This window comes from Sitophilus oryzae, unplaced genomic scaffold (assembly GCF_002938485.1).
Source record: "Sitophilus oryzae breed Bouriz unplaced genomic scaffold, Soryzae_2.0 scaffold_1146_pilon_pilon, whole genome shotgun sequence".
In the NCBI taxonomy this organism is placed as follows: Eukaryota; Metazoa; Arthropoda; class Insecta; order Coleoptera; family Curculionidae; genus Sitophilus; species Sitophilus oryzae.
The window spans coordinates 1,379,927-1,405,530 of record NW_022145778.1 but is presented as its reverse complement, the minus strand read 5'-3'; the positions used below and the strand labels follow the sequence as shown (position 1 = coordinate 1,405,530).

Here is a 25,604-nt window from a genome sequence, read left to right as displayed (position 1 = left end):
ACTTTTGATTTTTAAATGGTACCCTCGGTTTTTTTTACTTTATTCGATAGAAAATGACATTCTGAATAGAATGACATATCATATGTCAACTTTTGACATTCTCGCTTAATAAAAAATTGTATTTTAAAATTCAATCTAGGGTGCCATGGCTATGTTAAAAGCACTAATTCTTCATCAAGGAGCCTTGGAAAAATAGATTCGATCGTTAGAAAATGCTCAAATTGTATTTTTAATCATATCTCAATTTTTTCAAATGGAACGAGGGTGGCTCATTAGCATATTTGGAAAAGCATTTTTTTACGAATAATTTGATACCACACACTTACAAACCGCAAGTTTTAGTTTCAAATAAACCATATACGAATATGTCAAAAGTTGACATATGATATGTCATTCTATTCAGAGTGACATTTTCTATCGAATAAAGTAAAAAAATACCGGGAGTGCCATTTAAAAATCAAAAGTTGTAGTAATTTCCGGTGAAGCCGGAAGTGACCAAAATCAATTGAATACACCAATCAATCCTAATTTATGTCATATACTAATATACCAAATCTCGTTTATTTATCTGAAAAAATAAAAAAGTTATAGGGGCGAGCCACTTTTCAGACGCACCCGGTATTAAATTCAGTAAATCGTAAAAATATTGGTTTTGTAGTAAATATACTCAAACACGTTGATTAGTATTTATAACATACTGTACATTTTAATGTACAGGGTGTCCCACTAATAATAGCTCTCGGCTGTATCTCGGAAAGTATTAGTCGTAGGGCTTGCGGAAAAAAATATTTATAAAGAGACCATGAGAAATTGCTGAAAATTAATCTCAAATTTGTAGAACGGCCGCTAGAGGGCGTAACTGTTATGGAAAAAAACAAAATTGAATTTTTAAGAAATTTTGCCTAGATACGATGTACTATAAGTAATAATGTGTTCTTTTTTTATAAATTGGATTAGGATCGAAAGAAATCAACAGAAGTCCTTTGTTTTAAATTTGTCGACGTTTCGCAAAATTTATTTGCATCTTCAGGACAATTTAAATCTGGACTTTCTTAGTCATATCCATTAATACACGGATGGTATAGAGGGGAGTGGTATATATCCCTTTTTTCCTTTTAAAACACATAACACACTTACATAAAAAAAACACATAACACAATTATGTATAGAGAAATATCACGAAAATCTTTTCCTTTCACAGACAAGCAGTGCAGATGTACCTACGTTGACCGTATACAGAGAGCAACTCTGTTGTGTCGTGTGTTGTGTCAGTTGCTCTCTGTATACGGTCAACGTAGGTACATCTGCACTGCTTGTCTGTGAAAGGAAAAGATTTTCGTGATATTTCTCTATACATAATTGTGTTATGTGAGGGCTTGCGGAAAAAATATTTATAATAATTAAAGAGACCATGATAAATTGCTGGAAATTTTTCTCAAGTTTGTAGAACGGCCGCTAGAAGGCGTAACTGTTATGGAAAATAACAAAATCGAATTTTTAAGAAATTTTTGCCTAGATACGATGTATTATAAGTAATAGCTTTATAATCTTTGGTAAATTTTGAATATTTTTTGTCAGAACCATTTTTCCCTATCTGCTAAAATAAAGTGGTGGGGGAAGGTTAGATATGTTTTTATTTAAATGTTAATAACTCCGGACTGGATGATCGAAATCCAACAAATGAGGGCTCGTTTAAAAGAGCGTTTCTTGCTCTATATTATACTACACAAACATCAAAAATAAGCTTTTGAATGTAGACGCTAGGGGGCGCTGTCTTACAATTTAACAAACATTACGCGTTTTTCCAAAAAAGTTAAATGCGATAGTATATGTAATTTTAGCTGATACTAAAGAGTAATAAAAGCTTAAAAAGTCAGCAAAAACCGCATCTTGATATCTTTTTTTAAAGTAAGCCCTTAGTTACATTATTTTCTAACACGGTATCACTAGCCGTCTTGATTACGCTCATTCTAATAAAAAATAACACAACAAAACACCTTTTTCTTATTTTTTATAGCAATTGCGCCTTCTTGCGACCTTTCTACAAACTTGAAAATAATTTCCAGCAATTTCTCATAGCCTCTTTAGTTACAAATACTTTCCGAGATACAGCCGAGAGCTATTCTTAGTGGGACACCCTGTACAAATATATATGTACAGGGTGGGTCAAATTCGACGCTTTTAAATGGAAACACCCTTTTCTATAGGAGATAGACGAAAACTAATATCGGTGTCTGGAGCTCAATTTTCATCAAACTGTTACCGTTTCGGAGTTACGGGGTGTTTTTCAAAAATGTGCATTTTTAACAAATCGCTGTAACTTTTTTGCTATGAAAAATTTTGTATTTCTATGAAAATATTTCCAAAGCACCTTTTACGTAGAATTTAATGGTTTAAGTATAATTTTTTTAAAATTAATAATTTAAGAGTTATCAACAGAAAATTTGATTTTTTATTTGGGACACCCTCTATATTTTTAATTAACTGAAAAGAATTTAAAATTACCTTTCCAAAAATATAGCACACTTGATATTTTGTTATAATCCCCTTCGAAATACAGAATTTTTAACAGTTCGCCACTTTTAATTAGTAGGCTTTGGACCCCTTATTGATGATATGCCCTTAATGGAAATCGAAAACATTATATTTCCAGCAAGACGACGCACCGCCTCTGAACGCTGAAGTTATCAGCAAATTTTTGCAGCCAATTTCAAGAATAATTGAATAGCTAACCAAGATCCCAGCCATTGGCCGTCGAGGCCGCCTAACTTAGTACCCATGGATATAATCCTATGGATATATTTGCGGAAGAATAAAGGTTCCTTATTCTTCCATATAATCTAGACAAGAATTAAAAATACTTAGCAGTTATGAGGGGGTATCTTTCACCCCCACCGAGTTAATGAATTCCGCGAGAAATGTTCAAAAACTGACCCGTCTGTCCATAACAGAAGAACGGTTGATATGTCGAACACCTGTAGCAAAATCTCATGTCTTGGTTTGCTATTTATATTTATTGTTATTAGATATAGTTTAAATGTGTTGATGTTGGTTAAATATATTTTAAATTGTTATAAAATTCTGCATCTCTCATAACAAATATTATTTTCGTTTTAATTGATGCTCACAACTAGAATTTTTTTGCATTACAGCCGGTGCCGTTCAAAGCCTACTTATTTAAAGAGGGCGAATTTTTATATACTCTATATCTCGAAGAGGAATTGAGCAAAATATCAAATGTGTTATATTTTTGGAAAGCTAATTTTTAAATTCTTTTCAATAAAAATTAAAAATATACAGGGTGTCCGATATAAAAATCAAATTTTCTGTTGATAATTCTTAAATTATTAATTTTAAAAAATTATATTTAAACCATTAAATTTTACGTAAAAAGGTGCTTTGGAAATGTTTTCATAAAAAAACAAAATTTTCCATAGCAAAAAAGTTACAGCGATTTGTTAAAAATGCATATTTTTGAAAAACACCCCTTAACTCCGAAACGGTAACAGATATCGATATGCGGTTTTCACCGTTATGTTTTTGACAAAAATTGAGCTCCAGACACCGATATTAGTTTTTGTCTATCTCCTATAGAAAAGGGTGTTTCCATTTAAAAGCGTCGAATTTGACCCACCCTGTACAACAAACCTATAACAAATGCATTATGTGGTAAAGGCCACATTACAATCCGTATTTAGAATATGAATTTTGATTTTAAGATGTATATAATATTGTACCGTATGATCGAAAAAAAAAAACGGCGTCCAGTTGGCTTGGAAATAAACATCAATGACACTCCCCTTATAATTTTACATATAAAATGACAGCGATCTTCATTTCAAAGCCATCGCTAACGCCGGTTTTTTTTTCGATCATATGGTATAAGATGTATTAATATTATGTTACTTATATTTTAAAAACCATTCTTCATATTGAAAGAACAATTTAAATATAAATTACCAAGAAAAAATAACACATATTTTGGTGTTCTGCCATACTGTGAAAAGATACATATATTTGGACATACTATACAGTACATTTTTAAAGCATTTATTAAACCTAGCCTACGCTCAATCAGTCTATGTCACTTTAAAATGTGTCCCTCGCTTTATCATACAGTACACTTAATCATAGAAAATTACACCAGTGACAGAATTTGCAACAATACACCTAAACACAGCAAATTACTAAAACAATGTTTAATATAATTTAAAAAAATACCAAAGTAGAAAATAAAGTGTTTTGGTGTATTGTGGATTTAACCACATTAGAGTAATTTTCTGTTGTAGCAACAAGTATTTCAAATCGTTGTTACAACACCTCCAACAAAAAATATCTTATGAATCATGATTTATATTTCTCAGACACATACTTCAACGTCCTCCAAAATCACAATATTGTCTAAGCTAGCTAATTTAATAAGAGATTTCTTAATTCTAAGCGCAGGCAATCGCACGTTTGGATTATGATGCCAGCACTCCTTTACTAGTTTTGCCATTCCGCTTAGAACCTGCAAATTAAATAAATTCTTTCATTAGAAGTAGTCAATCATTAAAGATTTATATAAAAAAATCAGCCACAAAAAATTTCTGCCCAACAACAAAATAATTATACGTGTATCCAAGAATTTTTAACACATTTAATATAGTATACAGGGTGCTACAAATTCGGGGTACGAGCAGCATTGATATCTCGGTAACCATAATAGATACGAACATGTTTAAATTGAGGCAAAGTTGCGCCTTGGGATGTTCACCCAGATGCCATCAAAAAAGTTTTAAAATTTTTAAGGATTGCCGAGTTATTTGGAAAAAACGGATCACAACCGGCATTTTTTATTTCAGATTTTGGAAGAATTCGGTCTCCCGAGTACAATGATGTGCCACTTAGAATTTTTTTTAGCATTTAGAATGAGTGGGAGGGGGGTTAATCACTGCGACCTTACAGATCCATTGTGTCCCCCTTTCTTGAGTCATAACTCATCATACAGTCCCAGGGCTTTGACAAAAGCCAGTATCTGGGACGGTTTTATAGAGGGTAGTTCTCCATCTCCAATATCAGTCGTACCAAAGTTCATGGCACGAATGGTTGTCGTCTCGGCGCACTCAGTGATGAGGTGTACTGTGTTTCCTCATTTTCCCCACAGAATCTGCATTCGCCGTTTCTTCTTAGTTTCAATCTACTGAGGTGTTAATTGAGGAGACAGTGTCCTGTTAAAAACCCCGTGACAATCCGAAGATTGTTCTTACTTAAACCCAGGAAGATCTGTGATTTTTCTTAATCATAAGCCCTCAGAAACTTCTTCGAGTGTCTTAGACCGTTGCAAGATTCCCACTCCAGGTTGCGGACGGAATCTTCCAAGTTTTTGAGTTCCGCCTTGAGTTGATTACCACTTGGAAAGCAGAACGGTTCTGGTCCAGTTAGTGGAGTGTTCGCTCCTTTTCTAGCTAGATCATTTGCTTTTTCATTGCCTTCTATCCCTTGGTGAGCAGGCACCCAGAGTAGGAGGACTTTGTTTTCTTTGCCTAATTTATTCAGCTTCTCTATGCATTCTTTGGCCAATTTCGAATTGATTGATACTGAGTTGATCCTTTTAACGCTGCTTGACTATCAGACAAGATGGCTATTTCTTGTTTCCGATAGTTCCTATCTAAGATAAGTTGTACGCATCTTTCGATAGCGTAGATTTCTGCCTGTAGGATACTAGGGTAAGTGCCCATTGGTTCGGAGTATTTAGCTCTCGGCCCAAACACTCCGATCCCTGTTCCCCTATTGGTTTTGGAAGCAGCAGTATACCAAGTTATGGTATGGTCTTTTAACTGCTGGGCAAGCGTTTCGCTCTTCCAATCCTTTTTATTGCTCAATACTACATTGAGATGTTTCTCAGAGTTGTACGTTCTTGGCATATCGTCCACTGGGAGTTGCAGGAGTGGTATTTCCTTTTTGAGGGTGTTCCAAGCCCCTGATCTATGATGTGCCACACTTAATATGTTTTTTTTTGTTTTGGGCATTTAAACACAATTTATTTAAACTAATTTCAAGTCCGGCTCTGTTTTTTTTTAATATTTAATCTATTCATTGTTATGATATTGATGTAGCCAAAGGGGCGGGGGCATTACTTGACGTCATTTGTAAAAGTGAAATTAATACACCTCAACATTTACAACAAAGAGTACAAAATGCATTCGGAAGTATAAGAAGAAGATCTGTTGAAAGACCTATACAGGGTGCTACAAATTCGAGGTACGAGCATTGGTATCTCGGAAACCTTAATAGATATGAAGATGGTTAAATTAGGGCAAAGTTGCGCCTTGGGATGTTCACCAAGATGCCATCAAAAAAGTTTTTAAACGAAAACTAAACAGTATCTGCTGGCGGAACGAATGGATATGTTACTAGTGGTTTTATTTTGTTAGGAAAATTGCTTCTTGGCCTCAAGAGATTATGCTCAAAGATATCCAAATAGGAATCTTTCTGATAAGTGTTCCTTTGAAAAACTACTTGTCCTATTTCGCAGAGTTGATAGTGTAGTATATAAAAAAAAACCTATTAGGCAGAAACCTGTCGTTGGAAGTGAAGTAAATGAATTTGCCGTAATTTGGCTCTTTTATAGATAATCCATATAATATCTACAAATCATCGTAAAATAAAACAAAGAACTACTTCTTCGTTTTTCTTAATAGAATAATAAATACATATTTAATAAATATTATTTATTAAACTATTGTATGTAAATTAAATAAAAATAAACTGATATAAATTTAAATAAAGTCCATAAACTAATTTCGATTTTAAAAATAGTTACTAATTGTCACTAGAAACTTGCCATGACGACACTAGCCCTCTTGGTTGCCATTTAATTGAAAAATTGCTCTTTATTCAAAATCTGAGCTAGATAGGTATAGGAAACCCTAATATAATTTGAAAGATTTTGATTGATTTTTTGATTTGAATCTGCTTCGGTTTATTTTAAAAAATACAGGGTGTTAGGTTAGGTTAAGTATTCGAAATAACAAAGTTTTTATGTAAAATAAATATTTAAAATAGACCAGCAATTTTTGGTACCCCTGTATACATTTAAGGAAGCAATAACATTTTTTAATAAATATTTCTTTACCTTTAAACTCAGCACAAGAATTAATTCTGAAAAGTAATGTACAGGATGTTTATAATCTATTCATTTGTAGCATGCATATTTAAATATATTTAAATATCTCAAAAACCAAAGATTTTAAACATATTTAACCCTTATAATAAATGCCTTTTTTGGGCCCAAGAATCCAAAAATCGAATAAAATACTGGATATTCTATAAGAAAAAATATAACTTTGGTATGGATCTTAGTTCTGAAACACCCTGTATATTTCGAAATAATTTTAAATTGTGCACATTGCCTACATATACCCATAAAATATTTTGTTTCTACATCTTTCCGTTGTCATATAATCAACCGAGGCGAATGAGGTGCGCCACCCTGTATAAACAAACTTTTAAATGTATTCAATAAAAATAAATCAATGCTATTCAACTTACTGGATCGCTTGTCCAACGATTTGGCATACTCGGCCTTTGCTGATCGATGGAAACAACCTTTCGCATATCATCGAAACTAGGATCGCTGGGCACTACATCATAAAACGGAGGTTTGCACTCCTCCGCTATGCCGTTGCTTACAGTTCTACGACATACTTCCCATAGAACTAAACCAAAGGCATAAATATCTGCACGTCTAAACGAATCGAAGTAATCCATGCGGATTCTGTAAAGAAAAAATTATAAGCATATAGAATAAATTATTAATAAAATAAGTCTATACCTAGCGAGCAACAATGCTGAAATAGTTCGTATAAATGTATGTCCTAAAATACTTAGTTTCGGAGATACAGGGTGTAGAAGTTTCATTTTTATTTCGATTTTTTTCAAATAATTTCAGAAGTAACGTCAATATTTCGATGAAAATTGGTGTCTGGGACATTTTTGAAATAAACCATTATTTCAAAAATGACAGATCATATTTCAATTTTATTGGTTTGACGCATAGACTTAAAATAAAATATAGACTGAGCATCTCATTCATAAATAGCTGGAACATGCGGTCAGACACTGTCTTGTTATTGTTGTGTTATTGTTTTAGGTTATAACGAGTGCGACACGAGAGATAGATAGGTTGTCTCTGTCGTAACGGTCGTTCCCTGACGACTCTGCCGAGAAACACAACACTGTCTTTCGTTTCTCAAGTACACCTGAACTCTCCGTATCATAGCCGGGTAATTTTTTTATTTTAATGAAGCTATAATTAAATTAAAAATATATCGTATTTAAACTTTTTTATATTTTATTAAGATTTTTTAAATAAAAGTTTAGAAAAAACAATTTAGAGTCCAAAAAGGATAAAAATAATAAAATACACGTTATAGAAGAAATTTTATCATCGAAATTAGGTAATTTTTGAAATTAATAATAAATTATTAATTTTAGTCAAACATTTACAACCCCTAATATTAATCAAAACAGGATCTATTCCACAGATATAATAGAATCGGCAACAGGGAGAGAAAAAAAATATGATTGTTGTAATTTTTTTTCTGGTTAAGTGATGTCTTATTATGTAAATTAGAGAAAACATAAATCTGTTCCATTAAAGCAAGGAAGGTGATAGGAAGTGGATAAAATAAAAACTACATTTATAACTCGGTACTGTCTTTATTATACCGGGTGCGTCTCAAAAGTGGCTCATCCCCATAATTTTTTTATATTTTCAAATAAAAAAAACAAGATTTAGTATGTTAGTATATGAAATAAATTAGGATTGATTGACGCATTCAATTGTTTTTGGTCACTTCCTGTTTCACCGGAAATGACTATAACTTTTAATTTTTAAACGGCACCCTCGGTATATTTCTACTTTATTCGATAGAAAATGACACTCTGAATAGAATGACATATCATATGTCAACTTTTGACATTTTCGCATATGGTTTAATTGTAATTGTAACACGCGGTTCATAACGACAATTTGACTCGAAATACCAAGTGTGTGGTATCATATATTCATAAAAAAATGCTTTTTCCAAATATGCTAATGAGTCACCCTTGTTCCATTTGAAAAAATTGACATATGTATGATTAAAAATACGATTTGTACATATTTTAACCGACTTAGACAAGACACGAAACCTATTAGACGATCAAAACTATTTTTCCAAGGCTCCTTGATTAAAACTTAGTGTTTTTAACAACACCATGGCACCCTGGATTGAAATTTAAAATACGATTTGTTTTTCAGCGACAATGTCAAAAGTTGACATATGATATGTCATTCTATTCAGAGTGTCATTTTTTATCGAATAAAGTAGCAATATACCGAGGTTGCCTTTAAAAATAAAAAGATGTAATCATTTCGGTGAAACAGGAAGAGACCAAAAACAACTGAATACATCAATAAATCCTAATTTATGTCATATACCTATAACATACAAATCTGTTTTTTTTATCTGAAAAAATAAAAAAGTTATAGGGGGTGAGCCACTTTTGAGACGACCCGGTATATTAAAAAATATTGTTTCATAATGTAATATCAATTTAAAATTCTTGTATGTTATTTTATATGCTCAAGATAATTTTAGAATAAACCATATTTTTAATAAAATCATTATTAATTATTAACAGGGTTATAATTATGACTTTGTTACAATGTAAGTAAGTAAATAATGTAATGAGAAAAAATTCAGATTTTACATTTTACTAAAATATTATCTAAATAAGCGCCTTTCTACAACAACGCCACTGGCTCCCAATGGGCAAATTGAGAGTTGTCTACCGGTCGAAAGTCGTTTCAAGACTTAAATGGATTATTTAAGTCAAATTTCTTGCAAATTTGGCACTGGCGAACCATATTTTATAGTTCTTGAACAGAAAAAGTCAATAAAATAAACACTTAAGGACTACAAACTAAGAAAATGCGTTAATACAGCCGGGGACATAGCGGCATCAAAGCTTTACCGCACACTTGCCACGCGTACTACAAGGTAATAAATGAATGAATAGGCTCCCTCGCCTCTAATCGGTGTTATCATATTGTAAAGAACTTATCCTTTTTAAACAGTATCCGACTTATAATTTAGTAGTATAAGGACTATTTAATACATCTATGGAATATTAAAACCTACTTTATTAAACTGTAGTATTAATATCTCAATATATGTGTATAACAAGAAAAAAGAATATTGATAATATTAAAGACATGACAACATAGGCTGGATGAGGAAGGCTCGGTCGACTGTACCCAGAAGTAAACATGTGTACAAAAAAGGTTGTTTGTCCGCGTTGAGATGTAAATAGTGTAGTCTATATTTTATTTTAAGTCTATGGTTTGACGGAACGATGAACGACAAACGGACGCCGATACGTATGAACTGGCCTTTAGATTTTTGAGACTTGTCAAAGTCTTGCCAAACTATAGGTTAAAATTTTGTGTCAACTTATGTCAAATATCTGCGTTTTGGAAGATGATGCATTTTGATCCGTGTTATTATTATCGTATGTATATTATTAAAAATTGAGGGAAAATTAACTGTAGACCCAGAGCACAGTTTATAGTTAATATTCGGTGCCCAGACAGAGAGTTTTATCACAGATTAGACAGATTATAAACTTTGTTTTTTCTTGATTGTTTTTCGTGGTTCCAATTTTTGGAATCGGGTACTAGTTAGGTTACTAGTTTGCGCACATAGCACGCCCACTGACCGGCACAGTTATTAGAGAGATATCTGGAGAAAGGTAAAACCGAATAGCGTCATGCAGTATTTACGCGTACCTTATCATGGTTACGATATGCGCGAGTCAATTTTTAACGCAACACCCGCTAATAACGTTACCGCCTGACGTAATTTGCGGATCAATTACACCAAGCGCTATTTCTAAATAACGTTTAAAATTTGCTTAAATGGGCATGTGCGGGTATTTGACAACCGGGGCCGGCCGGCGAGATCTATTATTTTAGGTTATGTTTGAATTGTTTTGAATTATTACTTTAGTTTTATTAGGTAATTTGATATTTAAGTAGTTGGGATTAGTTTTAATTAAATAAATATGACCCAAAATATGGATTCCACCTCTTCCAATATTAAAGAACCTATAAAGAGGCTTAGGTTTACAGCAGATGACGTCTTAGCCCTTCTAAGAGAATTTGTTGCTTGTTGCCCTAAACGCACTGGCAGACGTTGAACAATAAAGCACTGGAAATAAGCACTTTAGCCCTTCAGTTTTAAAATACCTAGTAAACAAAACATTTTCAAAGTTTTAAATTCAAAGTTAGGTTAAGTTTAAATAGCGGACGCGACGCGAACAGAATTCTTTCCAATCCGATAACTATAAATGAAGAGAGTTAAAACACCTGGCCTTATTAACGTCCATCCACGCTATTCGGTTTAGCGATATCTCTCTATTACGCTGTTTATTGTTATTTTACGCGAGTTTATTTTTGCGCAAAGGAAATTTTACTCGTTTGCACATCGTCATAGAAAACAATTTTCGTACTACGAATTAGGGATAAGATTTTTATCTGTATACATATGGTATACCTAATCTGTGGTTTTATACACAAATAACGTTACCATCAATAAAGTTTGTATACCATCTCGTCGTAGATAATTGCATCTCTTATACCTATGCTACAAGGATTGTACTAAACATATACTACCTGGAGCTGTAAAATATCGACATCACACGATAGGTAAATAATGGATTTTAGTACTGCAGAAAAATAATGTCAAAAGGTACTGGTTTAAAAAAATTAACAATGATTAATAAAATAGTTTCTTTTATTTATGTTGTTTTATTTATTCCTGTGAAATATTACAAATTTGTATTTGTACATAAGTTATATTGATAAATATAATAATAAATGCGGGAAGTTTTTTGAAGCTTGAAAGTAAGAAATAGTTCTTTTTTATATTTTTCTGGTAAGTGGTGTTTTGTTCTTGTTTGTTTTGTATTAACACATACCGTTTTTTTTAAATAAAATAACTTGATTACATTTTTTCAATTTTATACAGTTTTTTTTTACAATATTTTGCAGTAATCACTTATCAGTCAAATTTTAAATATATTAATTTCCTGCTATGCGTTCCAGTTGTACCAACTTATTTCTTTGTAAAATAAAATAAACTACTTTGAAATACACATAAAATGACAGACACATCTATCACTGTCAAGAATCTTATCTTTGGACAGACTATACGTGTATTTTTTGCTCAGTAAATAATGATGTAGATATAGATTATTGTTTGTAGAAAAAAAATCTTTCTCGGAAATAGCAATTTTCATTATTGTAACAAAATGTTTTATTAATAAATAAATAAATAGTAATAAAATAATTCTTACGTTTCGTCCAAGACTTCTGGGGCCATATACCGTTTGGTGCCAACACGTGGATTATTGCCAATATCAAGCTTATCAGTGGTCTGCGTATGGGTGACAGCCAATCCAAAATCAGCAATGCAGCACGTTCCATTTCGTTTCACTAATATATTCTTGCTCTTTATATCCCTGTGTGCGATAGCTGGTTTGCCCTTGAAAAACACAAATCAGTTTATTTTTAATACATCAGAAAGTATTTGAAAGTCAATTTTAATAAATATTGCCTAAAATATATTTATTTATCTAATTTTGATTTAAATATAAACTCAACTAAGTGACAAAAAAAGTTCGTTTTACTTTAACTGAAATAAAATGGAAGAAACCTAGAAGAGTCTAGAGGACTAGAGGACTGACAAAATCATTCAGTTTTCCGGCCCTCGCGGCCGCAGTGGAGTGTCCCAACTGGGACCCACTCTTAATCTAACTCAAACTTAATATTAATAAGAAAAAAATTGGGAGAGCTTTAAAAATTATACTTACTTGAGTACCAAAAATTTCTGTATGTAAATGCACCAGGCCATTGGCTATCGATAAACAAATTTTCATTAGTTGCTGATGACTGAGAGTCGTATGGTTCAAATAATCGTACAAACTTCCCAAGGAGTGGTAATGGGTGATAAGCCACAGCTGAGTGCAAGAGTTACGCGACGTCATATCCGAACCAATATATCCAAGTATATTTTCGTGGCGTAATAAGATTGTGCTAAAAATAAGTTATCGTTAATGTTAGGGAACTTAACTAGAGTTCAAATAATAAAAAATATTTTAATTCAAAAACATAAATAATTTAATATTAATATAAACCCACCTATAAATTTCAGTCTCTCTATTCCAGCTGGCTTCGTCTCGAGAAAAGAATATTTTTACAGCGATATTCTCCCCATGCCACACCCCTTTCCATACTTCGCCGTATCTTCCTTTCCCTATGCATTCCACTAACGATATTTGTTTGGCCATTGTCCTTTGAATTAACAGAGGCAATCCCGATCCACTACCAGAAGTCATGGACTGCTCTAAATATTCCCTTAAAGTACTGTCTCCAGCAGCTGTAGCTCTTAATAAATCATCCGTTACATAATATTGTTCTGGGTCCATTCTATTTAATTAAAGTAGCACATTAGTTTTATTTACTAATTAATTTTAAAGAATACATACCTGCTCTCCATGAATAGTCTGTTTTGATGAATTTTCTTCAAGAAATATAAAACTAACAATGCAATTACACCAAGAACAACTACCGGTCCTAAAATAGCAGCCACCATTTTAAGTGCAAATATAAATGATTCAGAATATGGAGTGTATGCTTCTTTATATACAGGAGGTAGTTCTGGAAAGCTTCCGTTATTACAGAAGTTTCCTTCGCAGCAGTCTACTTGATATAATCCACTCGCCTGTCTTTTATGATAAGCAGTAAAAGATGGCGTCTTGCACATGAAAATCACTTGTTCTGATTTAGTGGTGCAGCCCCTTGATACAGTTTCAACACCTAAAACCAATGTTCTGGTTTTATATAAATTAGAAATATGTTTTTACCTTACAAAATATTTTTTGGCTCTATACAGACATGCATCAATATTAAAAACACAATGTCAATGAAATACCATATGATCGAATAAAAACGGCGTCAGCGATGGCTATAAAATGAAAATCGAAGTCATTTTATATGTAAAATTAAATGGGGAATGCCATTGATGTTAATTTCCAAGCCAACTGACGCCGTTTTTTTCGATCATAAAGTATTTATAGTTACACACAAATTTACCCAAAAAATTTCTATCAAGTTTAAAGTTTATATAAGGTTGTAATACTTTACCGGAACTTTCTCGAACTCTAGATTTCCAACACTGCACTGCGTTATGACAAATTGTTTCATGTGAACAGTCTGGTGGATCACACGAATAGCACTTAAAACTTTTTAACTGGGTATGTTGTGAGTTACTCGTTTTATGAGATCTTTCCAAAGAATTGGGGTTTAGATCTCCAGAATTATCACTGTAGGACTCGTCGTCTTCAGATATACTTGGTAATTCGGCTACAAATAAGAAAAAAATATATTTACCTATAATTCCAATCAAATATATATACAAGGATTCTAGATGCAAGTAGTAGAATACAACAATAATAATTAAAATAACGTATTTATGAATATAAGATTAACGTAATACCTGCAATATAATTAAAACTTAAAATTATAAACCAACTTAAAATCTTTAAAGATGCGGAAGATGCCATTTTTCAACTTGGTTTTATTGTTTTATTGCATCTTTTTTTTTCTTCTTCCGCTTCTATGGCATTGAAAAATACCATTGCACTCCTTTTTAGATGTGTCAATTGTCATTGTCAATGGCATACAAACGAACTACCACAGAATATGATTTCAAGTTAAGGTGAGTTCAAATCATAAGTTCAAATGCAACCGCAGCGTCGTCCGTCGTACTCCAACTTTTTTACTCCAATCATATTCAACATATACATATAATAGCTTATAATCTATATTATATCTCTGAATAATATTCAATTGTGAGCTGTCATTTTCGAATAAACCAATAATATTCAACGACGGACGACGCATTATAGATGCATGTAAAAAAGATGTAAACTTTGTAAACCCGCACTTACCTTAAAACACAGTAGGTGACAGTAGTTCTGTGGTAGTTATTTGTGATTTGTGGTAGATATTTTGTACGGTATTATAATATGCATTGATAATATGTTTGTTTTTTGTTTACAGTTTATTCCTGGTTTATTAAAGATTTTTATAGTTGTTAAAGATCTAGTAAATCTTTTCAGATATTTTCAACTTTTTACATAGGTTTTTTTCCTATTTTAATCTCTAATATTAATAGTAATACCGATTACTTACCTGTTTTAGTATTGTATTATGTTCCAATAATTAATAATCCCGAAGTATCTTGTAGGTATGTAACAAAATTTTGCTGTTTTAATAAAGTGATTAATTTCTAAATCTACCAAGAGAATTATTTTATTTTTATCTCAATTTATTAATATTATTTTATACTATTAGGCTCACCAATGTCATATATGTTCAGTGATATTATCAAGGCCTGTGATGAAGAGATGAAGTTGTTCTAGCAATATACTGAATAATCCTGGTAGCTGAAACTATAAAACTAAAATACTACTTCTAGCTAGCGACTTTAGGATAGCTACTTATATAGGTACATAATTTAATATGAAATGTATATATAAAAAGTAAACTTTTAATACTCTAGACAGCGACAGCTATGCCTACAGTAATTTTGCTCGATGCCTCATTATCAATGACTAGACCTATCCAGTTTATAGATGGGATAGAAACAACCAGAAAACAGCTAGCTATAACAGGCATAAATGCCTTTCTAGATCATCTTAGTGTTCATTCCAAACTGGAGTTTATTGCGCTGGTAAGGTTTCTTGTTACTATAATTACTTTTTGTTATTCTAATTTTTGTTTACCTGTATCTGGACTGTAGTTCGCAAACTGTTATTTGATTCATAGCCTAAATGACACTCTGATTATTTTCGAATTATATACATAGTAGCTTTCGAAGAACATAGTAGCTTTCATAGAAACACCAGAAGTTAGTATTATTTTTAAATGGGGTGTAGAGTGGACTTATTCTGGTAATACCCTTATTCCATATTGAATATTGAGGAATTTTGGAGTGCACTGTATACATTAATCGCTTTGTTTAAAATTTGCTACGTGTATTTAGCATTTATATTTTTATATTTTTTTAATATAAGAAATTCAAAGAAGAAATCACGAAGAAATTTCCTCATATTAAACTCTCGTCATATATTTTCTTACTTGACCACTGATTATATGTGTGTATGTGTCATATAATATGAACATGCGATCAGTGATATCCGACATGTGTCCAACTGTTTTTGACAGTTCTCCAAATTGAAATTTGGAAATTGAAATTTTCTTTAAAAATGAGATTGGGGTAGTTTGTAGTTAAATTTATCCATAATTTCTCGGAAATTTAAATGCTGTTGGCGATAAACGTTGTGAAGTTAACTGAATTATTAAGCCACTAATTCATATTTTCCGTAAGTTGAGACTGTTTTCTGTATTTCAAATATAAACTTCCATTAATTTTCAGAAGTTTGTGGCATTTAACATAACCTGCTGTATAATACTAGGTTATGAATTAATACACCATGGAAGAAAGATCTCCTTTAACAAATTATTGCCGAACAGTTGCAATTCGTTACCATTTTGTTGTAAGAAATAGTGATAAAAATGATTTTTACATCGAATTTGTACCAGAAGAAGTAAGACAACTGGAAATTACCACTCATCCAGATGAACCAGATGATACCATAAAACCTGAAGAAATTGAATATATAGATGATGTAGATTATTTGAGAAGCTTAGATCCTAAAGAATGGAAATCGCAAGATCACTACAAGGTATTGGGCATAGAAAATTTAAGAATAAAAGCTACCGAAGACATTATTAAAACTGCTTATCGCAAGAAAGTTCTGAAACATCATCCTGATAAGAGGAAAGCATTAGGAGAAGAAATAAAACCAGACGATGATTACTTTACTAATATTACTATGGCATATGAAGTTCTTGGAAATCTCCAGAAGAGACGTGCATATGATTCAGTTGATCCAGAATTTGACAACAATATTCCAAGCAGTTCTGATATAAAAAAGGATTTCTATAAAGTTTTTTCTTATTATTTCAACATTAATTCAAGATGGTCAGAAAAAAGAAATGTACCTAAACTTGGTGATAGAAATTCTTTACGTGATCATGTTGAAAGGTTTTATTCCTTTTGGTATGACTTTAAGTCTTGGAGGGAATTTTCTTATGAAGATGAGGAAGATAAAGACAAGTGTCAAGATCGCGATGAACGTAGATATGTAGATAAATTAAATAAAGCAGAGCGTCAGAGAAAGAAAAAGGAGGAAATGCTTAGAATTAGAACTCTTGTAGATTTAGCTTATAACAATGATCCAAGAATAGCAAAGTTCAAGCAGGAGGATAAAGAAAAGAAGTTAGCTGTAAAAAGAGCGAAACAGACTGCTGCCCAACAGCGTAAAGAAGAGGAAGAAAGAGCCCTTAGGGAAATACAGATTGCTAAAGAGAAAGCCGAAGCAGCTGAAAAAGCTCGAATCGAAGTCAAGAGACAAGAGCGTGAAGCAATCAAGAAACTATTAAAGAAGGAGAGGAAGCTTCTGAGGGATACTTGTAAAGCAAACAATTATTTTACAGACAATAATACTAATTCGTTTCATTATATAACTACAGTAGAATCAATATGTGAAAACCTGAGTGTAGAGGAGTTAGAGTTAATAAATAATAAAATTAAAAGTAATGGTAAAGCGGCATTCCTAAAAATTGTGCAAGAGTACGAAGAAAGTTTAGAGAAAGAAAGACAAGCTGTATTAGAATCAACAAGGCAGAAGAATAATCATGGTGATGTTCTAGTGAGAGCGGCTCCCGAATGGAATGAAGAAAATTTGCAATTATTAGTTAAGGCAGTAAATTTATTTCCCGCTGGAACAAACCAGAGATGGGAAGTAATAGCAAACTTCTTAAATCAACACGGACAATTTAAAAAAGATAGTACTCAGTTTTCTGCAAAATTAGTTTTAGCCAAAGCTAAAGATTTACAAAAAACAGATTTCTCCAAAAATAATTTGAAAGAGCAAGCGAACAAGAAAGCTTTTGATACATTCAAAAAAGAGAAGAAAAATGTTATAAATATGGAAAACGATATTTCTCTCAAGTTGGAGGAAGTTTCAATAAGCGATGTTAAAAATAATTCTGAAATTAATAACAAAACTACTGAAAAAGATATTACAACAAATGGTACAAAAGAACCAGTTACTAGACAAGAAAAAGTATCAAAATCTGATCAGCCTTGGACGGCCACTGAACAACAACTTTTGGAACAAGCTTTAAAAACATTCCCGGCTTCTACAGCGGAACGGTGGGATAGGATAGCAGAAAGCATACCGAGCAGAACAAAGAAGGATTGTATGAAACGATATAAGGAACTAGTTGAAACTGTTAAAGCCAAGAAAGCAGCTCAAGCAGCCATTGGTGTGAAATAGTGGACATTTGTATTACTATAAATATATTTATTATAATATTATAAAATTTGACCTTAGCTGTTTGAAAGGCCAAAAGTTTCTCAGTTTTATTGTATCATTTCATTGAATAAACCGTGTTTCCCTAATTTTGTTTGTTTTATTTTAGTAAAAATACAATATAGCTATTTAATTTTGCCTACACAAAAAAATATAAGTAAATTTACAAAACGTAATATGAATATATTATATAACATCATAGTTACTCATTTTACTACAGCTGTAATAAATTATATCATCTTCATTTTAGTAGCATACATGAAAGTTTTTAAAATAGTTTATTTTTTCTACACAAATTTTCCTACAAACGTAAAAAGCCGGCAACACTGTATGTCGCTTTTTATTTTATCTCTCTGTCTGTCAACCGGTCATTTATATTTATCTCTGTCGCATGCTTTAAAATACAGCAGTGTGATTTTGTAAGCACCGTTGCAAGAAACTTCTTGCCTAGCCTATGTTATTTTTATACAATTGATGAGTCACTAGATAGGAAATATGTTTACAGAATTGCACTGCTGACCAAGCAGATGAAGTGACCAGCAGTACGATTCTGTAAACATATTTCCATCTAGTCACTCATCAATCGTATAAAAATAACAGGCTAGGCAAACAATTTCTTGCTATGGGACTTACAGAATCCCACTTCAGGGCTAATATGTAGACCGGGCTAAAACTAAAGGGTCGTTTTAATTACATTTTAAATTTACACTTCCAGATAGCATTCTCCTCTTTATACGAAGAAAGATGTTCTTTTACGAGAGATTACAATGTAATAAAATCTGAACTAAAAAATATTGATGATTATGATAAAACATGTCTAGAAACTGCATTTCATGGCGTAAATCAGATGATATTAGGAGAATGGGGCAATAATACTGTTTGTCAGGTAGGTACGTTTTTTAAGCAATTAAATTAAATGTTATATTACACTTTCGTTTTATACTTGATGGAATAATTTTCAGATAATACTGATAACAGACGGCAGTACAGGCATCGGATCAATGTCTCTTAAGGAAACGCTCACCCTAGATAAAGCAGTTGGTTCGATGCCGTTTTCCTTACCGTTCTCATTCCCCGCCAAATTACACGTGGTCTGCATTGCGGGAGCAAATGAACCAAGTTTTATAAAATGTAAGCACTTAAAATAAATTTAAGTATGTCCACAATTTGTACTGTTAATTATGAGCAGATAAGGATAAAAGAAGTACCACTAGTAGTACTCTCTGAGCTGTTACGGAATTTTTACAATCGCCATTCGCTTTGGCATTAAAATGTGTGCGAGGTAGAGGTGTGTAGTCCGTGAACGAACTAGTTCCAATGAACTATTCCGTCCCTGGAATGAAAGGAAGTAGTTCCTGGTTTCTCAAATAACTAGTTCCTCAGGACCTATTCCGGGATCGAGACTGTGACCGATATATAATAATATGCGACGACGACGGATCGGCCAGCGCGATTGATGCTAGACAGGCATGGGGAGTGCCAGCCGTATGTTATCGGATCCGGACCTAGAGGAACTAATTAAAAGACTAGTTCACGGGAATCTGTTCAATCGGCAGATCCCAGATATATTGCAAGGCGATGACGATGGATTCGGCCTTGTCTATTGCCACAGCCGGCGTAATTACCACAGAAAATTGTCGTGGATACTGTTTTTGATTTTTAGTTTGTTCCTTAAATATTTTATGGGAATGTTTCACTTTAGGTCACTAAAATTAAGAAATATCTTATAAAACGAAGTAGATATTCTGAATTTTTAGACAAAAACAAAAAGCTTAAAGTCAGGAAAAATACAATTTTCAATTCAATACAAAATGTAAAATTTTCTTAATATTTGCTTCAATTGATTCGTGATATAGTTTTTAAACTCTGATTTGAGTTTCTTTTTTAATTTTTTTTTATCTGCAATAAAACTTACGTATATATTTTTAACATACACAATTACACGTCTCGTTATATTTCGTACATTATAAAAATTATACAGATCATACTGTAAATAGTTCTGATTGACAATGAAACCCATTAACAAGCACGGGGATGTCAATGTTAGTCGGGAACTATTGTGAACTAAAGACCTAGTTCAAGGAACTATTCCCCTGGAGGAACTAGAACTAAAGAACTAGTTCCTCCCAAGGAACTAGAATTCCCACCTCTAGTGTAAGGGTACCAAATTTCATTAAAAACTGTTTACCAATGTTCTTAAAAATAAACAAAATATATTATTTTTATTTAACCTTTCGAGGGCTGTAACTTCTTTAGGAAGCATTTTAGGGCATATGTTCATATAAACTTTTTGTTTTATTTTTATCTGTAGAATCACCCACAAAAGTTAGATACACTATTTTTTTGACACCCTGTATAGCTGCATTTTTATTAAGTACTTCTTTGGATTAGATATCTCATTCTGAGATATCTCAATTCCGGAATCCCGGGATTATAGGTTCTTATACCGGAATTTCAAAACGGGATCCCGATCCATAAATTGGAAACGCTAATTACATATAAATAAAATAACAAAACTTATTACACTATCCCCTTATTCTTTTTAACGTATCGTTTTAGCTCGACCATTATACCAACGTCTTATTGATATGAGTGGGTATGACGGTTCAATACAAGTTCTAGAACAATTACAAAGTGAGGCTGATATTATAACATTATTTCAAAAGTTAGCCGAAGAAATTTATATTTCGTTTAAAGGAGTACTGAAATGTGGAAGTCTAGATTCAAAGATCATCCTATCTCCGGCACCTGTGGTAAGTATCTACAACTCTAGTTTAGGCTGGTATTCATAGTCAATCACTAGGGAGTCACCACGATGCATTAAAAAAGTTTAATATTATCGTTGATTGAAAGAATTGGGAAGATACGCAACGTAATTGGCAAATTCGTGACAAGACTGATTTGATTTTCCCTTACGTCCCAAGTGCTGTACAGGGTGGGTCAAATTCGACGCTTTTAAATGGAAACACCCTTTTCTATAGGAAATAGACGAAAACTAATATCGGTGTCTGGAGCTCAATTTTTATCAAAAACATGATGGTGAAAACCGCACATCAATATCTGTTACCGTTTCGGAGATACGGTTTTTTTTTCAAAAATGTGCATTTTTAACAAATCGCTGTAACTTTTTTGCTATGGAAAATTTTGTATTTCTATGAAAAAATTTCCAAAGCACCTTTTTACGTAGAATTTAATGGTTTAAGTATAATTTTTTTAAAATTAATAATTTAAGAGTTATCAACAGAAAATTTGATTTTTTATTTGAGACACCCTCTATATTTTTAATTAACCGAAAAGAATTTAAAATTACCTTTCCAAAAATAAAGCACACTTGATATTTTGTTATAATCCCCTTCGAAATACAGAATTTATAAAAGTTCGCCACTTTTAACTAATAGGCTTTGGACCCCTTATTGATGATATGCCCTTAATGGAACTCGAAAATATATTTTTCCAGCAAGACGACGCACCGCCTCTGAAAGCTGAAGTTATCAGCAAATTTTTGCAGCCAATTTCAAGAATAATTGAATAGCTAACCAAGATCCCTGCCGTTGGGCGTCGAGGCCGCCTGACTTAGTGCCCATGGATCTAATCCTATGGATATATTTGCGGAAGAATAAAGATTCCTTATTCTTCCGTATAATCTAGCCAAGAATTAGAAATACTTAGCAGTTATGAGAGGGTATCTTTCACCCCCACCGAGTTAATGAATTCCGCGAGAAATGTTCAAAAACTGCCCCGTCTGTCCATAACAGAAGACGGTTGATATGTTGAACACCTGTAGCAAAATGTCATGTCTTGGTCTGCTATTTATTTTTATTGTTATTAGATATAGCTTAAATGTTTTGATGTTGGTTAAATATATTTTAAATTGCTATATAATTCTGCATCTCTGATAGCAAATATTATTTTCGTTTTAATTGATGCTCACAGCTGGAATTTTTTTGCATTACAGTCGGTGCCGTTCAAAGCCTACTTATTTAAAGCGGGCGAATTTTTATATACTCTATACCTCGAAGAGGAATCGAGCAAAATATCAAGCGTGTTATATTTTTGGAAAGGTAATTTTAAATTCTTTTCAATAAATTAGAAATATACAGGGTGTCCCATATAAAAATTCAAATTTTCTGTTGATAATTCTTAAATTATTAATTTTAAAAAAAATATACTTAAACCATTAAATTCTACGTAAAAAGGAGCTTTGGAAATGTTAAAATAACAACTATATAAAAATACAAAATTTTCCAAACCAAACTCCGTAACTCCGAAACGGTAACAGATATCGATATGCGGTTTTTACCATCATGTTTTTGACAAAAATTGAGCTCCAGACACCGATATTAGTTTTTGTCTATCTCCTATAGGAAAGGGTGTTTCCATTTAAAAGCGTCGAATTTGACCCACCCTGTACAGTGGAGACACAACTCGTTCTGTGGCCAAAGCATAAAGCTTCATTCAGAACGCAATTAGTGGAATAAATTAGTGGTTTCAATTAGCACAGAAGTTTGTTCCTTTAATTTCAATGTAAGCATTCAGAAGGTTAAAATTAGTGGTAGACATTTTCAATTAGTAGAAAAAGTTACCTAACTTTTCACTTTTCCACTAATTATATTCAAAATTTACGAGAAATGTCATTTTGGTCCATTTTTGGCCTTTGATTATCTTCCGTCAAAAGAAATTGTGGTTAGAAATCAAAAGTTGATTGTTTTATAAGCTGAATATTGGACTTTCTCTATGGATACAACTGACTAACGCAAGCTGTTGCTAGGATATTCTATTAATTTTAATTGCGTTTTTTAAACATTGTGAATGATTGTAAACTAAAAATTATACATTGTAATTGAAACCACTAATTTATTCCACTAATTGCGAGGTTCTGAGTGAAGCTTAAAACATTCATTTTCTCTAAATCGGCCAGCGAAGGCATATCGAAGACAGCGAAGGCATATCGGAGCATAGAGAATTATAAAATAAAATTTATTTTAGTTACTTTATGTTGTGGAACTGAAGTCGACAGTATCCCCAGATTAAAATGTGTAGTGTCTGTAATACGTTTGACGTAAATAATCTTTGGATGAAAAATCCACGTTTATCTATTGAAAATTTATTCGTGTTAAACATAGAATAAACAACAAAAACAAAAATTATAAATATAATAAAATATTTCTATCCTTCAGTATTTTTTATTTCATGTAAAAGAATAGATGAAACAAAAAATAATGTAGTTGGGTACGGTACGTTAATAATACGGATTTTCTATCATTCTACTAAATCTACGGATTAATCCGTAGTTCTGGCAACACTGTCTCCGGCAACTACCCACTCTATCGACCGAAAGCAGAATTACGATACAGTATTCTTTATCCGCTGCGCTGTAAACAACTATCAGCGCGCAGCGGCGCAGAGCTAAACTAAATCTCGGACACCCTGACGGTATCGCCAGTTACATCTCACTATCTCGGACACATTTTGTGCCACAAAATCGCCTATAAGGTTGCGCATCTTCTTAATTCTTCAATCAACGATATTATACTGTTTGGATTTTTGCCTCGATATAATGTTAAAACTGTTTTTAAATCTAGAACTACTTTAAGAAGCATTTTTAACAAAAAGAAGGTCGGAAATATCCGGAAGTAGGTCCCTAACTTTGCAGAAAAAGGAGATGCAAACTTAAAATACATTCACTTTAATTTTAATTTACCCTTTTTCATTAATTGGTTTTAGGCTTACACAAAAATTACCGATTTCAATAGCCAAACATATAATGTATCCACATTAATCGATATATGTGGATTTATTTCTGTTGCCGATGTCGGATCTCCAATGGCAATCAGCCGACATCTTATCCTTCCCGCTACAGCGTCTGGTAAAAACGACTTGACTTCCACCACTATAGACCTAACTGACGAAAACTCAATTGACGAAGGCAACACCCCATCGTTTTGTGTACTGCTACACGGTGCGTTGAAAGTGGAGAACATGGCTGCTCTAGTGGCAATAGGCGAAAACTGGTTTGGATTTGTTTACTCTTGGGCCGACTCAAAGAAGAAGAGTAATTTGATGTTAACTATATTACCACCTGGATCGGACATTATACCTTGGTAAGAATATAGGTTGAAACTAGTTGATATTTGATTTAAAACTCTGTATTATTAAAGTCTTCCATAGTCTTTATTTTTACTGAATTAAAGTCTATTCACACATGCCAGTCACCGTCTGAGTTCCATTCCAACACTCTTAGTGTAAGTCCATATCCGCACCATCGCAAGAAAAGCAGTACGATGGATCAGCGTATAGATCTCCAGCAATTCTATTGGCTGAAATTTTTATCTTATGAATTTAAGCGTATTCGAGGCACTGACGCCAAAAAACGGCAACACTTTGTATAGGATTTACTGGTCCCATCAGCTCTAAATAATTTCGTCTAGTAGCCCTAATAATATTCCATATACTACAAAAGGCTGGCCGTAGCGCAAGCAGTGTCGATCCGCGGTGTGAGAGATGGGTTCGATCCTCAGCCAGTACGGTCTCTTTATTTATTTAAATAAAAATATTGATTTATCTAAATAGAGCGATATAAGCTATAATTTTTTTTTCAATGCATTTCCTACATAAGTCTATCCTTGTGTGGTAGGAGGTTTGACTAAACAAGGATGAACCTATGTCTTGAAACCATTCGACTCGATTTTCTATCCTTCAATGCTGGGACATAAATTCTCTCATTGCTCTTATGGGGAGGCCGCGGTATAGGTATTTTAAACGTATTTGGCTTCAATCTACTGAGATGTTCATTGAGTATTTAACAATGGCAATCCGAAGATTGTTCTTGCTGAGACTGAGACAGTACTTATTGGTTAAAATGAATTGACAAACTTTTTCTATATAACTCGGTAATATTGTTTTACTATTTGTCATCGAACTGTTTGCCACACACTGTTTAATAAATTCCTATTGTTCCTAGGTTAGGCGATTTAAACGAGTTAGCCACGACGGATATGTTCCCCGCGGAACAAGCTGGCACATTTCCATTACGCCCAAGCGAAAAACGAAGTTATTCACAAAACGGAGTA

General features: G+C 32.7%; 3 protein-coding genes across 3 annotated transcripts in view; 2 read left to right on the top strand and 1 right to left on the bottom strand.

The window, feature by feature from the left end:
• Positions 1–3,870: 3,870 nt before the first annotated feature.
• LOC115887204 (activin receptor type-1) lies at positions 3,871–14,708 on the bottom strand. The gene is made up of 8 exons (XM_030906564.1): positions 14,586–14,708; positions 14,234–14,452; positions 13,576–13,906; positions 13,229–13,516; positions 12,901–13,123; positions 12,385–12,572; positions 7,534–7,759; positions 3,871–4,510 (listed from the first exon to the last, which is right to left on the bottom strand). The coding sequence occupies exons 1-8, from the start codon at positions 14,650–14,652 to the stop codon at positions 4,361–4,363; spliced, it is 1,692 nt and encodes a 563-aa protein (XP_030762424.1). The 5' UTR covers positions 14,653–14,708; the 3' UTR covers positions 3,871–4,360.
• Positions 14,709–15,131: 423 nt separating this feature from the next.
• LOC115886653 (integrator complex subunit 14-like) overlaps positions 15,132–25,604 on the top strand; it is an 11,718-nt gene continuing 1,245 nt past the window's right edge. Inside the window, exons 1-8 of the mRNA XM_030905904.1 lie at positions 15,132–15,338; positions 15,446–15,599; positions 15,654–15,824; positions 19,250–19,420; positions 19,497–19,665; positions 21,094–21,287; positions 24,259–24,635; positions 25,496–25,601. Of these exons, the coding sequence (XP_030761764.1) occupies positions 15,666–15,824; positions 19,250–19,420; positions 19,497–19,665; positions 21,094–21,287; positions 24,259–24,635; positions 25,496–25,601 (1,176 nt within the window). The 5' untranslated portion in view covers positions 15,132–15,338; positions 15,446–15,599; positions 15,654–15,665. The remainder of the gene's footprint in view (positions 15,339–15,445; positions 15,600–15,653; positions 15,825–19,249; positions 19,421–19,496; positions 19,666–21,093; positions 21,288–24,258; positions 24,636–25,495; positions 25,602–25,604) is intronic.
• Positions 16,305–18,623, top strand: LOC115887196 (dnaJ homolog subfamily C member 2-like). The gene is made up of 2 exons (XM_030906552.1): positions 16,305–16,476; positions 16,530–18,623. The coding sequence occupies exon 2, from the start codon at positions 16,588–16,590 to the stop codon at positions 18,496–18,498; it is 1,911 nt and encodes a 636-aa protein (XP_030762412.1). The 5' UTR covers positions 16,305–16,476; positions 16,530–16,587; the 3' UTR covers positions 18,499–18,623.